General features: G+C 48.0%; 1 protein-coding gene across 5 annotated transcripts in view; it reads left to right on the top strand.

Moving 5' to 3' along the window:
* The window catches only part of EXOC6B (exocyst complex component 6B), a 362,323-nt gene that overhangs the window by 59,770 nt on the left and 286,337 nt on the right, over positions 1–16,216 (top strand). For all 5 annotated transcript variants that reach the window (XM_068402994.1, XM_068402990.1, XM_068402991.1 and 2 more), the window contains exons 2-5: positions 2,149–2,314; positions 10,723–10,770; positions 13,278–13,368; positions 13,476–13,521. In XM_068402994.1, the coding sequence (XP_068259095.1) occupies positions 2,149–2,314; positions 10,723–10,770; positions 13,278–13,368; positions 13,476–13,521 (351 nt within the window). The remainder of the gene's footprint in view (positions 1–2,148; positions 2,315–10,722; positions 10,771–13,277; positions 13,369–13,475; positions 13,522–16,216) is intronic.

Below are 16,216 nucleotides of genomic sequence, written 5' to 3'. Positions count from 1 at the left end.
GAAGCTGTAAGGAAAAACCACTTGCATCATGCTAGTGGTGGCATTCATGTAATTTTAGGAAGTTATATCTCCTTTAGCACCAAGCAGCTTCTACCTTGGAATAAAGAAGGCAATATGGTCATCTTTGAAGGCTTCTGCTCTTGGTGACTGTGTGATTTTATGTTGAGTTTTTGTTTTGCTGTTGAGGATGGTTTACTGAAACTGTATAATTCAAATTGCTAGGGCAGGTTTTAAAATGATAATTAAATAGATTTCCTCCAGCTTTTAGGCTTGTCTTGGTATTTCAAGCATTGGAACAGGCTGCCCAGGGCAGTGGTGGAGTCCCCATCCCTGGAGGGGTTTAAAAGCCGTGTAGATGTGGTGCTGAGGGACATGGGTTAGTGGTGGCCTTGGCAGTGCTGGGTTAACAGTTGGGCTCGATGATCTTAAAGGTCCTTTCCAACCAAAACAATTCTGTGATTCTATGATTTTTTTTGTGTTACTTTGAGACCTTTGTGGATGCAGAGATGGGATTCTTCAAAGTGACTTGTGAGCACAGATCACCCCGAAGGATCACATCGCTTTCTGCAGGCAGAAAGATTTAATGTGTCCAGGTGGATTCATCTAGTTCTGCTTCTTTCTAAAGTGTTGCTTGTCACGGCTGTGATTAGTAATTTCTCTAAAATTATTATTCTTATAGCTTGTTACATCTTTGTCATTCCCGATCTTTTATCTCTAATTGCTCCGTGGAGTCCCATGTATAATTAATTTGGTCTTTCTGACACAGTGCAAGCTCAGAATCACAGAATCAATCAGGTTGGAAGAGCCCTCTGGGATCATCGAGTCCAACCATTGCCCTGACACCACCATGGCAACTAGACCATGACACTAAGTGCCATGTCCAGGCTTTTCTTAAACCCCTCCAGAGATGGTGACTCCACCACCTCCCTGGGCAGCCCCTTCCAATGGCTAATGACCCTTACTGAGAAGAAATTCTTCCTAATGTCCAACCTGACCCTCCCCTGGCGAAGCTTGAGGCTGTGTCCTCTTGTCCTATCGCTAGTTGCCTGGGAGAAGAGGCCGACTCCCACTTCACTACAACCTCCCTTCAGGTAGTTGTAGCACCTCAGATTCCATAAATCTCACTGCGTGCTTAATTTTTTTGGACTGGGAGAGAATTCAGGAGTTAGCACTGCTCCTCAGAATATGAAAACTTCACAAAGACGGGTCTGAGGGTGGGATTTCCACACTCAGTAGAAAATATTTGTGTTTACTGTAAAAACCCAAGAAAACAACCCCCTGAAAAAAGTGGGATTTTCCCATCAGTTTGGGGAGTCTTCAGCTGCGTTGGCCTTTCAGCAACAGGGCTGTGCTGGCAAAATTGGGGGTGGGAAGGGAAATGGATTTTTACAGCTGTAGAGGTGCTACTTTTCCATTGCAGCTTTTACCCTTGAAGCCCAAAGAACATTTGGAAAATTGTCCAAGAGGAGCATTCAGTGTTACAGCAAATCAGAGCAGATAGTGATCAGAGATGGCTGGGCTCAAAGGTAGAGCACAAAGGCTTTGTTTCAGGGGGTTCAGCGCTGGCTTGGCTGTGTTGTGGTCTCTGAAGGAACATCAAGCTGGTGTTTGACAGGTGGAAAAAGAAAAAGAAGGGCTGGGATAGAAAGATTTTTCAAACCTGAGTTTGGTACCTGGTGTATTGCACTCTACAACTACCTGAACGGAGGTTGTAGCGGAGTGGGAGTCGGCCTCTTCTCCCAGGCAACTAGCGATAGGACAAGAGGACACAGCCTCAAGCTTCACCAGGGGAGGTTCAGGTTGGACATGAGGAAGCATTTCTTCTCAGCAAGGGTCATTAGCCATTGGAAGGGGCTGCCCAGGGAGGTGGTAGAGTCACCGTCTCTGGAGGTGTTTAAGAAAAGCCTGGACATGGCACTTAGTGCCCTGGTCTAGTTGCCATGGTGGTGTCAGGGCAATGGTTGGACTCGATGATCCCAGAGGGCTCTTCCAACCTGGTTGATTCTGTGATTCTGTATGCAAATGAAAAGCAGAACTATTCCTTTATCACAGGAGGTTTTTTTCAAAGCTCATGTTTTGGATATTTCTTGTAAGCAACGACAGTAAGAGATATTGGAATCCTGACCAATGTGGACGTCTTCTTTTTAGGTCTGTGTATGATGGAGAAGAACATGGTCGTTTCATGGAGAAATTGGAAGCACGAATCAGAAACCACGATCGTGAGATTGAGAAAATGTGCAACTTCCATTACCAGGGCTTTGTGGACTCCATCACGGAGCTCCTGAAAGTTAGAGGAGAAGCTCAAAAACTGAAGGTAAGAGAAAGCTGTCTAGATGTGGGTATCTGGCTCTAGGTGGCCTTGCTTGAGCAGGGGGCTTGGAGCAGATCACCTGAGGTTGGACCTTCCAACCTCAACCACTCTGGGATTCTGTGAAACCATGTGAATTTCTGGAACACTGTGGTGCATTAAAAGCGTAAGAAAGCTTAAAGCTAAGCCTGGTTTACATTAAGAAACGTGCTTTTCCTGGTATATCTTGTACCAATTTCTTAAGCAAAAATAAGCTTTACAGTCAGAAGTACGTCTGCTATAGCAGCATCTGCCGTAGTGCTCCATCTGACACTGAATTCTCGTTACAGGTAGTGTTGTGTCTGAGGCAATCAGCCAAAGAGCTCTGATGCAGATCTGACTCTTGAGTCACGAGGTGTCTGCCCAATGTTGGCACGTGAAATGTTAATATTTAAAAAGCAAATGAACGTCAGAGCATTGCAAGGTGTTTGGGTGTAAGCAGGAGCAGGAGTGAAAAGTAGCTACTAATTACACTGACTACTGAAAGGGTGTGTAAACAAACACACAGCTTGGTTCTTTTTCAGCAGCATCTTCAGGTTTGGTTGGCTTAACTAGAAGGTAAAATGGTTAGAGGTGGGAATGGAGCAAGTAGAATGGTTACAGCTGGGAATCACAGAATCAGTCAGGTTGGAAGAGCCCTCTGGGCTCATCGAGTCCAACCATTGCCCTGACCCCACCCTGTCAACTAGACCATGGCACTAAGTGCCATGTCCAGTCTTTTCTTAAACGCCTCCAGAGATGGTGACTCCACCACCTCCCTGGGCAGCCCCTTCCAATGGCTAATGACCCTTGCTGAGAAGAAATGCTTCCTAATGTCCAACCTGACCCTCCCCTGGCGAAGCTTGAGGCTGTGTCCTCTTGTCCTATTACTGGTTGCCTGGGAGAAGAGGCCAACTCCCACTTCACTACAACCTCCCTTCAGGTAGTTGTAGACTGCACTAAGGTCACCTCTGAGCCTCCTCTTCTCCAGGCTAAACACCCCCAGCTCCCTCAGCCGTTCCTCGTAGGTCAGACCCTCCAGACCCTTCCCCAGCTTGGTCACCCTCCTCTGGACTCGCTCCAACACCTCAACATCTTTCTTGAAGTGCAGGGCCCAGAACTGGACACAGGATTCAAGGTGCGGCCTCAAATGGTCTTTTTAAGTATTGTGGCCTGTAAAGCTGGGCAGAAAGATGAGAGAAAGGTGGACTTTCCCTGTTTCTTGAAAAACTGTGTTTGGCAGCATGAGGAAAAACCCATTTGTGGGATCAGAATGTGGATAAGTGCTGGGAAGGAAACTGGGCAGTTCCTGGGGAGAAAAAGGACCTAGAGGTTGGAGGTGTTCCTATGTGTAGGGGCCAGGTGAAGCTTGGCTGCTGTGCCTTAAAATAGAAGTATTCCATAATTTGGGGCATATATAAAAGCATAGCGATGACTTAATCAGTGTCAGAGGTTGGAGGACCTTCCTCATTTTCCTGCACAAGTTAGAACAGAGGCAAGGGAGACTGCTGTGCCATCCCTTGCTGCCGCAGCAAGGTGTGACCTTGATTTGAAACCCAAAAGCAACCTCCCAGAACAGTCACGTAGTGAATGGGGCTGAGTTGTGTGGCACCCAGAAAGGCACAGACTGTCTGCAGAGACCAGCACAGCAAATCTTTCTGGCTGAGTGGAGTCTGACCTGTTGAGAAGGGACCTGTCTGGGAGTCTAGGGGCATGGGAGACCTTCAAGGGGCATTAGAAAAGATGAAGTTATAAGAGGGGAGGGGAAAAATATATTGGAAAAGCAAATTTTCTGGAAAAGAAGGAAGAACTCTTGACTTCAGTGTGTTGACTGCTGTTTTTTGTACATTTATTTATTAATTTGAAGCTACCTCTGGCATTTCCTAGCAGGCTTCTAGCTTTACACACACAGGTCTCCATCCCCCAAACAGACGCGTGCTCGCAGGAGCACCTTTGTTGTGGGGGGGTTGTCCTGACACCAGAAGCCACCCGTAATATTACAGTGGCATTTTCCATGGCAAGGATTCATCCAGCAGTTGATTGCAGGATGAAGCCATTGGAAATACCATGAAAGAAGTATTTTTTTTTCTTTTTTTTGCTATTGTTTCTAGCCAAGAATTCGACATTGTTTGTTTGCAAAGGCTTGGTGCTGTTTCCCATTCTCCAAACAGCTACTTTGTTGGTGGCGCACTGTGAAGTCCATCTCTGTACCCTCAGGATCTCTCTTGATTTCCATTACTATGTGATCTATAAAACGGCACATGGGAAAAATATACACAGAAACTTATTTGAGAAATACTGAGCCCTCTTTGTAAGGGTTTCCCCAGGGGAATCATCCGTGGGTCCAGTGGTGAGAGGGTGTTTTGTTCCAGCTATTCATTCTCTATTTGATCTTGGTCTTTTTCTCAGTAGCGCTGGTCTTTGAACATACGTGCGACCAGCAACAAAATAAATGCCCTCCGTGTTGTGTCTCTAGGAGGTATCTTCACTCGTGTGCTTTTAGCTTTGGAGTTTTTTTGCATTCCGCATCTTAAACCATCCCATACCTTGTACTGCACAAATGTTCTTCCTCATTAGGAAGTGAGCAGGGTGGTGTTGACCTGTTCTCAAACCTATGAGTACGCAGTATTACTCGGTCTTGGAAACCAAGTACCAGTCCGGCTGTTCCATATCATAAAGGTTCTGCTGGAAGTTAAAAGATCAAAGGTAGATTATAGGTTAGGGTGGTTCAACTTGGAAAACAGTTTGAGGTGCAAAGGGGAAAGGATCACAGAATCAGTCAGGTTGGAAGAGCCCTCTGGGATCATCGAGTCCAACCGTTGCCCTGACACCACCATGGCAACTAGACCATGGCACTAAGTGCCATGTCCAGTCTTTTCTTAAACCCCTCCAGAGATGGTGACTCCACCACCTCCCTGGGCAGCCCCTTCCAATGGCTAATGACCCTTGCTGAGAAGAAATGCTTCCTAATATCTATCCTGAACCTCCCCTGGCCAAGCTTGAGGCTGTGTCCTCTTGTCCTAGCGCTAGTTGCCTGGGAGAAGAGGCCAGCTCCCACTCCACTACCCTTCAGGTAGTTGTAGAGTGCACTAAGGTGACCTCTGAGCCTCCTCTTCTCCAGGCTAAACACCCCCAGCTCCCTCAGACGTTCCTCGTAGGTCAGACCCTCCAGACCCTTCACCAGCTTGGTCGCCCTCCTCTGGACTCGCTCCAACACCTCAACATCTTTCTTGAAGTGCGGGGCCCAGAACTGGACACAGGATTCAAGGTGCGGCCTCACCAGTGCCGAGTACAGAGGGACGATCACTTCCCCAGACCGGCTGGCTACACTATTCCTGATAGAGGCCAGGATGCCATTGGCCTTCTTGGCCACCTGGGCACACTGCTGGCTCATGTTTAGCTGACTGTTGATCAGCACCCCCAGGTCTCTTTCTGCTGGGCATCACAGGGCTGGTGGCAACCTCAGGAAATCACCTAGTCCATCTTCTTTCTCTTAAGCAAGTTCTGCTTTAGCTGTATTATTCCCGATGGATTTTTATCTAACTGTCCTGGTTTTGCAGGGATAAAATTTATAGAATCACTTTTCTGTTCCAATTTGTTTCAGTCTGTGCCCAGCTGTGGGCTGGTGATCAAGGCCATCAGCAGTTAAACCCAGGGCAGCTGCCCCAGGCTGCCCACAGGTGTGTGCTGTAACATTAACGTCAGGGTCACTATAAATGGGAAGCTGCTGGGTGAGGGGGCTCTTTGCTCTGCTCTCCTCTCCCACCTTCTACTTTCTTCTCTTCTCAATGGTTACTATCCCTGGAGGGACTTGCCACCACTCTATGAGGTGAGTATAATTTTATGTTTTTTGTATTAGTATTGATATTGGTTTTCTTACTATTCTGTTTAAATTTCAACCCACAAGTCTCCCTCCTTTTCCCAATTCCCTTTCTCGGTTGGGGAGAGGAGATTGGGTGATGGATCAACTGGGTATTGTGTAGCCCTGGGTGTGGGCTAAATGGAGACACTAACATCTTCTAATGTTAGCCCTCCTCTCAGTACTCCTGTTCTTCCTTCTCTGGGAAACTCGGGTTACGTGGTTGAAAAGTCTTTTTTAGGTCTACTGCTTTTTGACCTGTCAGGCACAAAAGAGATTACTCCTTCTTGGTTTTGCAGCAGTCTTCTACAGGTTGTAGGAATGTTCTTCTCTGGTCTTGTCCTCTGCAAGATAGGCAGCCCCAATCCATCCTAGAGGGTTGTGCTTTTTAGATATCTCACCATTTTTTACTTTCCTACTCTGAAGTCCTTCCAGATGATGGGGTTTGGGGTGTTTTTTTGGTGACAGGTGTGGTTTGTAAGCTGGGGAGGCAGTGAGTGACCAGTGAAATGGTGTAGAAGGGTTGTTTCAGGTGTGTTGTAGATTTTGTTCATGCATACTCATGTGATGCTTGCGTTCTTGGTGACAGCACAGCACTGGCTGCTCTTCAGTTTGAGGCACTGTGATCACTGGGTCCATTTTTGAAGAGCTACTGTTGAGTCATGTGTTGTCCTGTTTTCTGGGGCTGGTTATCTCTGCCCAAGTCTAGCACTTCACACCTGCCACTGTTGAATGGCAAGTAACAAAAAGGCTTTTGTCTGACAAGACATCTTCAAGAAAGATGTTGAGGTGTTGGAGCGATTCCGGAGGAGGGCGACCAAGCTGGTGAAGGGTCTGGAGGGTCTGACCTCCGAGGAACGGCTGAAGGAGCTGAGGGTGTTTAGCCTGGAAAAGAGGAGGCTCAGAGGTGACGTTATTGCAGTCTACAACTACCTGAAGGGAGGTTGTAGTGCAGTGGGAGTCGGCCTCTTCTCCCAGGCAACTAGCGATAGGACAAGAGGACACAGCCTCAAGCTTGGCCAGGGGAGGGTCAGGTTGGACATTAGGAAGCATTTCTTCTCAGCAAGGGTCATTAGCCATTGGAAGGGGCTGTCCAGGGAGGTGGTGGAGTCACCATCTCTGGAGGGGTTTAAGAAAAGCCTGGACATGGCACTTAGTGCCATGGTCTAGTTGCCATGGTGGTGTCAGGGCAATGGTTGGACACGATGATCCCAGAGGGCTCTTCCAACGTGGTTGATTCTGTGTGATTCTGTGATTCTGTGATCTGCAATTCTGATCTCTTCCAATATGCCCAGTTCTGCTCCGCGCAGTGGTGAGATCTATGAAGTTGTGCGTGGGGAGGGAGAAAACGAAGAGGAAGCAATTTATATTGCTTAGTGCATCACATTAAGGCAGATTTAATATAACTGAGGCAACTGGCTTAGAGTGAAGGGAAGCTCACACAGAATCAACCAGGTTGGAAGAGACCTCAGGGATCATCGAGTCCAACCATTGCCCTGACACCACCATGGCAACTAGACCAGGGCACTAAGTGCCATGTCCAGGCTTTTCTTAAACCCCTCCAGAGATGGTGACTCCACCACCTCCCTGGGCAGCCTGTTCCAATAGTCTAATGACCCTTGCTGAGAAGAAATGCTTCCTAATGTCTAACCTGAACCTCCCCTGGCCAAGCTTGAGGCTGTGTCCTCTTGTCCTATCGCTGGTTGCCTGGGAGAAGAGGCCGACTCCCACTGCGCTACAACCTCCCTTCAGGTAGTTGTAGACTGCACTAAGGTCACCTCTGAGCCTCCTCTTCTCCAGGCTAAACAACCCCAGCTCCCTCAGCCGTTCCTCAGAGGTCAGACCCTCCAGACCCTTCACCAGCTTGGTCGCCCTCCTCTGGACTCGCTCCAACACCTCAACATCTTTCTTGCAGTGTGGGGCCCAGAACTGGACACAGGATTCAAGGTGCGGGTCGCTGTGGTGCCCGTTGGGTCCATTCCCAAGATTCCTCTCCAGCGCCCTTTGCTCCTCTCTCCCATCACTTTGACACTCTCTAGGTGACAGCAGAGTGGTGTTTCAAACCCCCCAAACACCAGCCCTGCTCCGTACCACGTGTTCCACCTATAAATGAGTGAACCAACGCCTTGAGCATCCCGTAAGCCCCTTGTGCCATCCCATTGTCTCATCCTTCACACGTGCCCACCTGTTTTCTGTCCCCCCTTGCTGTGCGTCTGTCTTGGATTATAAAGTCTCGTTGTCTCAAAAGCTTCAACGTGTCTACAGAGAGTCTATATAAATAATCATCTATTTTTTTCAATGTATGGATGTAGAACTTAAGAACAAAACAAAACACCCCCCCAGCCCCCTGAAAACTCTTAGTGTGCAAGGGCAGAATATACTCTTACTTTGTGCTTTAGCTGGGATTGATCTGTAATTTTAATAGAAAACTAGTACAGCCTTGGCGTTATTTTAGGAGCAGTTTTAAATTACCCTACATGGATTCCTTTTTCCTGGTGGGATTTTCAGGATATAAGCAAATAAAATAATCTTTGGAAGAGATACTGTGCTCCTGCTCGTAAAATCTCAATACATCATGAAGGAAATGAGCAGTTTTTGCAGAGGGCAGGCAGCCAGGAGAGCTGAAGCTACTGCAGGAGGGGGAGCAATATGATGCAGATGCTGTAGAGAAACGGCGTGCAGGGAGATCACAGAATCAATCAGGTTGGAAGAGCCCTTTGGGATCATCGAGTCCAACCATTGCCCTGACACCACCATCTCAACTAGACCATGGCACTAAGTGCCATGGCCAGGCTTTTCTTAAACCCCTCCAAAGATGGTGACTCCACCACCTCCCTGGGCAGCCCCTTCCAATGGCTAATGACCCTTGCTGAGAAGAAATGTTTCCTAATGTCCAACCTGTCTCCTGCTCCGGGATATAGTTTAAGAGCTCCATATCACAGCTCATGGTGTTGTCGAAGCTCTGCTACTGATTTTGCCTGGAGAATGAACAGAACTGAAAACACACAGGAACTAATTCATAAAATTTGATGATGCCGGCTGAAATCCAGCAGCAGCTTCTGCTCTACAGTGAGCCTGAGTAAAACTAGAGACCTCTGAGACATCTTAGAGATGAGCGTGGAAATGAATATTTACAACTTCAGTAGCTGTGAAGAGAGTATGGAAAAAAGGGAGTTTTATGGCATGTTAGTCTCAGACTGACATGAGGCACCTGAACTCTGAGCAGTCCTTCTCTGCTGGTATTTACCTTTATAGTTGGCTGCTCTTGCTCAAGACCTGAAGCTGGGCATGTTTACTTGAAAGCTTGTGTATTTTTTTATTTCAGCTCTCCCAGCTGGTCTGTGGAAGATGGTATCTCTGTTTACAAACCTTCTCCTGTCTGAACTTGAATGAGTATTCAGGAGAATTCCCAAAGTCATCTTTCCACTTGTCTAAATAATGTGTAAGCTGCTTGTTTTCTACTGTGATGAGTCTAAAAATTAGCTTTGTTCTCATGTGTGTCTTGACTGAGTCAGACTGGTGCCCAGGGACTGAACTGCTGTGATTTTGCTAGTCCAGGGAACCTATGAGTTTGCAACTGTGAGCCCCAGCTTGATAGGATAATACAGAAAGATGGATTAGTAAAGAAAATATGTACCTTTTTTATACTGGGTGTATACCAGGTATATGAAAATACCTTTTTATACCAGCTAAGAGGAGGCAACCAGTGGGAGTTGCATCAGAATCACAGAATCAACCAGGTTGGAAGAGCCCTCTGGGATCATCGAGTCCAACCATTGCCCTGACACCACCATGGCAACTAGACCATGGCACTAAGTGCCATGTCCAGGCTTTTCTTCAACCCCTCCAGAGATGGTGACTCCACCACCTCCCTGGGCAGCCCCTTCCAATGGCTAATGACCCTTGCTGAGAAGAAATGCTTCCTAATGGCCAACCTGACCCTCCCCTGGTGAAGCTTGAGGCTGTGTCCTCTTGTCCTAGCGCTAGTTGCCTGGGAGAAGAGGCCGACTCCCACTCTGCTACAACCTCCCTTCAGGTAGTTGTAGACTGAAGATCTAAAAGAAAAAATTTGAGCTATAGGTAAATCCATGTTGAAGAGTTCTTTTCTTGCTGTGATATTAAGGAATTAAAACCTAATTGTGATCTATTTGGTGTCGAGGAGGGGAAATGTAATTCCTCTACCACTCAGGTAATATAGGGTTTAAGATGAGAACCCACATGAGCATCTGCTCCAAAATTTGGTCTATCAAGACTGCAGCTTTTTGAGGCTGCTATGGACCAGTAGTAACTCCTGTTGCCTTTTACTTTTCTTTAGTAGCAGGGAAGAAAATCCTTGGTGTTTGCTGGGTGGCTGTTGGCATCCCGTGTGGCAGAACAGCAATGACTATTAAATCAGCTAATAAACAGCTTTATGCCACGCAGGAGAAGATTGTGTGAAAAGTGATGGTGTTCACTTATAATTTCTTTTTTGTCAAAAGAAAAGTGTCCTGATTTACATGTAGATGTGTTTGTCTTTTTTTTCTCATTATCTCCACAGAATCAAGTGACAGACACCAACCGAAAGCTGCAGAATGAAGGAAAAGAAGTAAGTGATAGATTAATTCTTTGTCTTTTTTTTTTAACTTCTCCATTATCTGGCTGTGGCAATGACATGGAGCATCAATAACTGCTCAGCATTAACTAATAATGCACACGGCGTTGGTATCAAAGTGGGCATTGATTCTCCTTCCTGTATTTTGCTTTTCTGCATGAGAGATGAGTCGTGTGAGAGTGTTGGGAAGTGATTTTTCTTTTTTACTGCTTGTCGAGTGAAAGCTAGTGGAAGGCAGAGCCTGGAAAGCAGGAGACACTTGAAGCAACAATAATCAGGTTGGGGGCTTGCTCCTGCAGTCCTGAGCGGTGTGATTAGGATCCTTCATGACAATACTGCATCCCCAGCAGCGTGGCCAGCAGGGTGAGGGAGGGGATTCTGCCCCTCTGCTCTGCTCTTGTGAGACCCCCCCTGCAGTGCTGCGTCCAGCTCTGGGGCCCCCAACATGAGAAGGACACGGAGCTGTTGGAGCGAGTCCAGAGGAGGCCATGAAGATGCTCAGAGGGCTGGAGCCCCTCTGCTGTGGAGACAGGCTGAGAGAGCTGGGGCTGTTCAGCGTGGAGAAGAGAAGGCTCTGGGGAGACCTTGTTGTGGCCTTTCAGTACTTAAAGAGGACCTACAAGAAAGATGAGGAGAGACTCTTTACCAGGGCCTGTGGTGACAGGACAAAGAGCAATGGTTTTAATTTGGAAGAGGATAGGTTTAGATTGGATGTAAGCAAGATGTTTTTTATGATGTGGGTGATGAGACACAGGTTGCCCAGAGAAGTTGTGGATGCCCCATCATTGGAAGTGTTCAAGGTCAGGTTGGATGGGACTTTGAGCAACTTGATGTAGCGAAAGGTGTTCCTGCCTATGGTGAGGGATTGGACTATATGGTCTTTGACGGTCCCTTCCAACCCGAATCATTCTGTGATTCTGTGAACATGAGCTGGAGAGTCTGACTTCCACTTCACAGTGCAGTACAGCAGCAGCAATTACTCAGGGTGGTTTTTGAGCTGCATGGGTAGAGGTATCAAGGCATGGAGAAAAAGAAGTGATTGAGCATGTCTTGGATGCGATGTGCCTTTAACGGTGTTCATTCTTCTGCCCCTTCATCATGAGGAGATATTAGTAGACAGGGGGTACTTAAGAGCTGAGTATGCATGAAGGTACCGATATGTGAGGTTTTTCAAGTGCCTAAGATGGAGATGTGTGAGAACCCCCAGGGACGGTCACAGAATCACTCAGGTTGGAAGAGCCCTCTGGGATCATCGAGTCCAACCATTGCCCTGACACCACCATGGCAACTAGACCATGGCACTAAGTGCCATGTCCAGTCTTTTCTTAAACACCTCCAGAGATAGTGGCTCCAGCACCTCCCTGGGCAGCCCCTTCCAATGGCTAATGACCCTTGCTGAGAAGAAATGTTTCCTAATGTCCAACCTGAACCTCCCCTGGTGAAGCTTGAGGCTGTGTCCTCTTGTTCTGTTGCTGGTTGCCTGGGAGAAGAGGCCGACTCCCACTGAGCTACAACCTCCCTTCAGGTAGTTGTAGACTGCACTAAGGTCACCTCTGAGCCTCCTCTTCTCCAGGCTAAACAACCCCAGCTCCCTCAGCTGTTCCTCATAGGTCAGACCCTCCAGACCCTTCCCCAGCTTGGTCGCCCTCCTCTGGACTCGCTCCAACACCTCAACATCTTTCTTGCAGTGCGGGGCCCAGAACTGGACACAGGATTCAAGGTGTGGCCTCACCAGTGCCGAGTACAGAGGGGACGATCCCTTCCGTAGACCGGCTGGCTACACTATTCCTAACAGAGGCCAGGATGCCATTGGCCTTCTTGGCCACCTGGGCACACTGCTGGCTCATGTTCAGCTGGCCGTCGATCAGCACCCCCAAAAGAAGATTCAGGATGGAAGAGCTTGGGATTTCAGAAGGACTTTGCAAACTCAATGTAGTGCTGTGGAGATAAGTTGGTACTCTAGAGGACAAGTCCATGACCTGCCCCTTTGAAAAAAAGAAAAGGTTTTCTTTTGTGTGTGATGACTGATCCTTGGTTTGCCCTTGCCCAGATACACAGGTTTTCCTGTTGGAGTCTGAGCATTTGAAAACCCTCGTTGGTTTGTGATGGTCAGAATCCCCCTGGGAGCGAGCGGCCACATCCTGTCTTTGAGAAGAACTAGAAAAAAAAAGCTTGGAGAGGGAGTAGGGAAGAGATGAAGAAAACGGGAAGGGGAAATAATTTTTGGAATTCCCAGGCTGGTGCTACAAGGCTGGTATTTAGATGCCTTTGGTTTTGCTGCTTGCTTACTTGAAATGAGGCTGGGGAATGCTTCTGCTGCTCGATGAAACAACCCGACGCTGCCCGTCCTCCCTACTTGAGCAGTGCTGGGTGAGCTCTCCGGGTATCAGAGGAGGCTTTGCCATCGACCTGCTGTTTGGATGGTTGTGACAAGCACAACGCAGTTTATATCCTCTCTGTTTACTGTTCTTAGTGAAACTTTTTGGTTTTCCTTTCCAAAGTTGATCATAGCAATGGAAGAGCTGAAGCAATGCCGGTTACAGCAGAGGAATATTTCCACGACGGTTGATAAGCTCACGCTGTGTCTTCCCGGTGAGGAGTCTGAAATTGTCTTTATTTATAGAACTGTTTATTTTAATTCGCATCTCTCTGCTTTGGGCTTGTGTCTCAATGCTTGTGTGTTTTCCTTCTCTTTCCAGTCCTGGAGATGTACAGCAAACTGCGAGAGCAAATGAAATCTAAAAGGTAAATTTTGTATAGACTGATGTTTGTATGGGAAGAGTTGAAAAGTGCCTGTTTGGTGCTGGAGAAATTAAAGAGGTTCACGAAACTTGGGGCTTCAAAATCAGCCTTTCCAAGTTAATTTATCTGATTTCTGTCTGGGATCTTCACAGTCCTGCTCAACCTCCTGCGGTACAGCGTAGAACAGGGATTACAGCAGCTCTAATTCTCTTTTGAGTTAGTTTTTTTTAATTAAGGGGCACGTTGAGTTATTTTTTTTTCAGGGAAGCTCACTTGGGCTGTGTGCAGTCAAGGCATGACTCGGTACTTGGGATTTATTAACTAAATTTCATTCTGTGAATGTCATAATCCAAAACCTGATGTAATCTGAGAGAATCTGACCAACGTGAACAGAAGCCAAACACCTGAGAAAGGCTGTGCAGGATGGTAGAAGCTGGTGAGAAGGCATACGGCTTGTTTTGTGGTAGAAATAATTGTCCAGAAGAGTGAGCTGAGCTACAAGGACTTGGTGGCTCAGAAATCATGAGCTGTAAATCGAGGATTAAATCACGGTCCGGGCTATTTGCATGGCTGGGATCCTGGGGGATGGTTTGTTTAAGCAGTGTGGGACCTTGGAGGCGCGTTGTGGCCCCAGGGGTGGCAAATTGGGCAGAGAGGAGCTGCTGGAAGGAGGTCAGCTGCCACCACGGCAGGCTCCAGCTGAATGGCACGCAGGGAGAGCGGTGGGATCCGCTGCCTGGGTTGTGCCTGCCATCCATCACAGAAACACTACGGAAGAAACCAGATGTCTCGAACAAGGCGATAACTAATTGGATGGGCGTATTTTTACACTTCCCCTCCTGCCTCTGCTGATCTCTGTGGTCCTTGGAGCCTTGGGTAGACAGATACGCGTTACTCCTGGTAGTTGGGCTGGCCGGAGGAGTTGTAGGGAGCTTATTGAGCTGGTCACAAAGCTCGCTGTCTTGCTCAGGGTGGCTCAGTACAGAGTAGGGCAGCGTGTAGTTTGTCCAACTGCTTTTAAGTCTGTTTATAGGAACAGCGAGGGGCTTATCCGTTGACAGATGTGGGGTGGGGAGCTGGAGCTGATCACAGCGCTGGGAACTTTTGAAGGGAATCCACATGCTGCTCGATTCCCTCACTCTGGATAGTGTTTCCAGGGTCTGCTTCTAAGAATTGCATCTTTTTTTTTTTTTTCTCCCCCCTCTCTGGATTGGTTCCTTTTGAAACAAATAGAAGTTGAAAGCCACATTTAAGGAAGATCTGAACCCTTGGCTTTTTTATTCCTCTTTCTTTCTTTGTCTGGATTTGATGGCTTCATTCACCAAATGCAGCACAACATATTAAATATTTTTGTGTCTGCACCCGGTCTCTCTTGTATATCATTTCATGATGGCCAACAAGGGGGTTGGTTACTAGCGTGAGTCTCGGGTTTTGAGTACACAGTCTGAGAGGAGTAATAAGTTTTGCATTTTGGGTGAATAAACTCACCTCTTCCAAGGTGGACAAAATGAGTTCTGTGATGTTTATAAACTGAACGAGAATCTGTGGCTGTTAACTGGAGGTGGGGAACCCATGGTCTAACCCCGGAGGAGTGACTGTGCAACCAACAGAGAGGAGAGATGGAGAGAAATGTTTCATCTGCTGTGGTCCAGACTGTAAGGTGGCCAAGAAGGCCAATGGCATCCTGGCCTCTACTAGGAACAGTGTAGCCAGCCGGTCTGGGGAAGGGATCGTCCCTCTGTACTCGGCACTGGTGAGGCCGCACCTTGAATCCTGTGTCCAGTTGTGGGCCCCGCACTGCAAGAAAGATGTTGAGGTGTTGGAGCGAGTCCAGAGGAGGGTGGCCAAGGTGGTGAAGGGTCTGGAGCATGAGTGTGATGAGGAGCAGCTGAGGGACTTGGGGGTGTTTAGTGTGGAGAAAAGGAGGCTGAGGGGAGACCTTCTCACTCTCTACAACTGCCTGAAAGGAGGGTGTAGCGAGGGGGGGTCAGTCTCTTCTCCCAATTAACAAGTGATGGGATGAGAGGAAACGGCCTCAAGTTGCACCAGGGGAGGTTTAGGTTGGAGATCAGGGACAACTTCTTCACCCAAAGGGTTGTCAAGCACTGGCACAGGCTGCCCAGGGCAGTGGTGGAGTCCCCATCCCTGGGGGGATTTAAAAGCCGTGTAGATGTGGTGCTGAGGGACATGGGTTAGTGGTGGCCTTGGCAGTGCTGGGGTAACAGTTGGACTCAATGATCTTGAAGGTCCTTCCCAACCCAAACGGTTCTGTGGTTACCCCCTTAGCAAGCATTCCCATTTCGCTGGTGCGGTTGTCCCGGGGGTACAGAGCTGGGCAGGAATGTGACCCCTCTGGGTGGCTGATGAAGGCATCAGCGTACGGGCTGCAACCTGGGACGAGGCGGTGGTTCTTCAGCCGCAGGAATCGCCAGCCTCCGCATGGCTCCTACAATCACAGAATCACAGACTCAATCAGGCTGGAAGAGCCCTCTGGGATCATCGAGTCCAACCATTGCCCTGACACCACCATGGCAACTAGACCAGGGCACTAAGTGCCATGTCCAGGCTTTTCTTAAACCCCTCCAGAGATGGTGACTCCACCACCTCCCGGGGCAGCCCCTTCCAATGCCTAATGACCCTTGCTGAGAAGAAATGCTTCCTAACGTCCAACCTGAACCTCTCCTGGCGAAGCTTGAGG

This window comes from Nyctibius grandis, chromosome 6 (genome assembly GCF_013368605.1).
Source record: "Nyctibius grandis isolate bNycGra1 chromosome 6, bNycGra1.pri, whole genome shotgun sequence".
NCBI lineage: Eukaryota > Metazoa > Chordata > Aves > Nyctibiiformes > Nyctibiidae > Nyctibius > Nyctibius grandis.
Note: the sequence above shows the minus strand (reverse complement) of the source record. Positions and strands in the feature narration are given on the sequence as shown.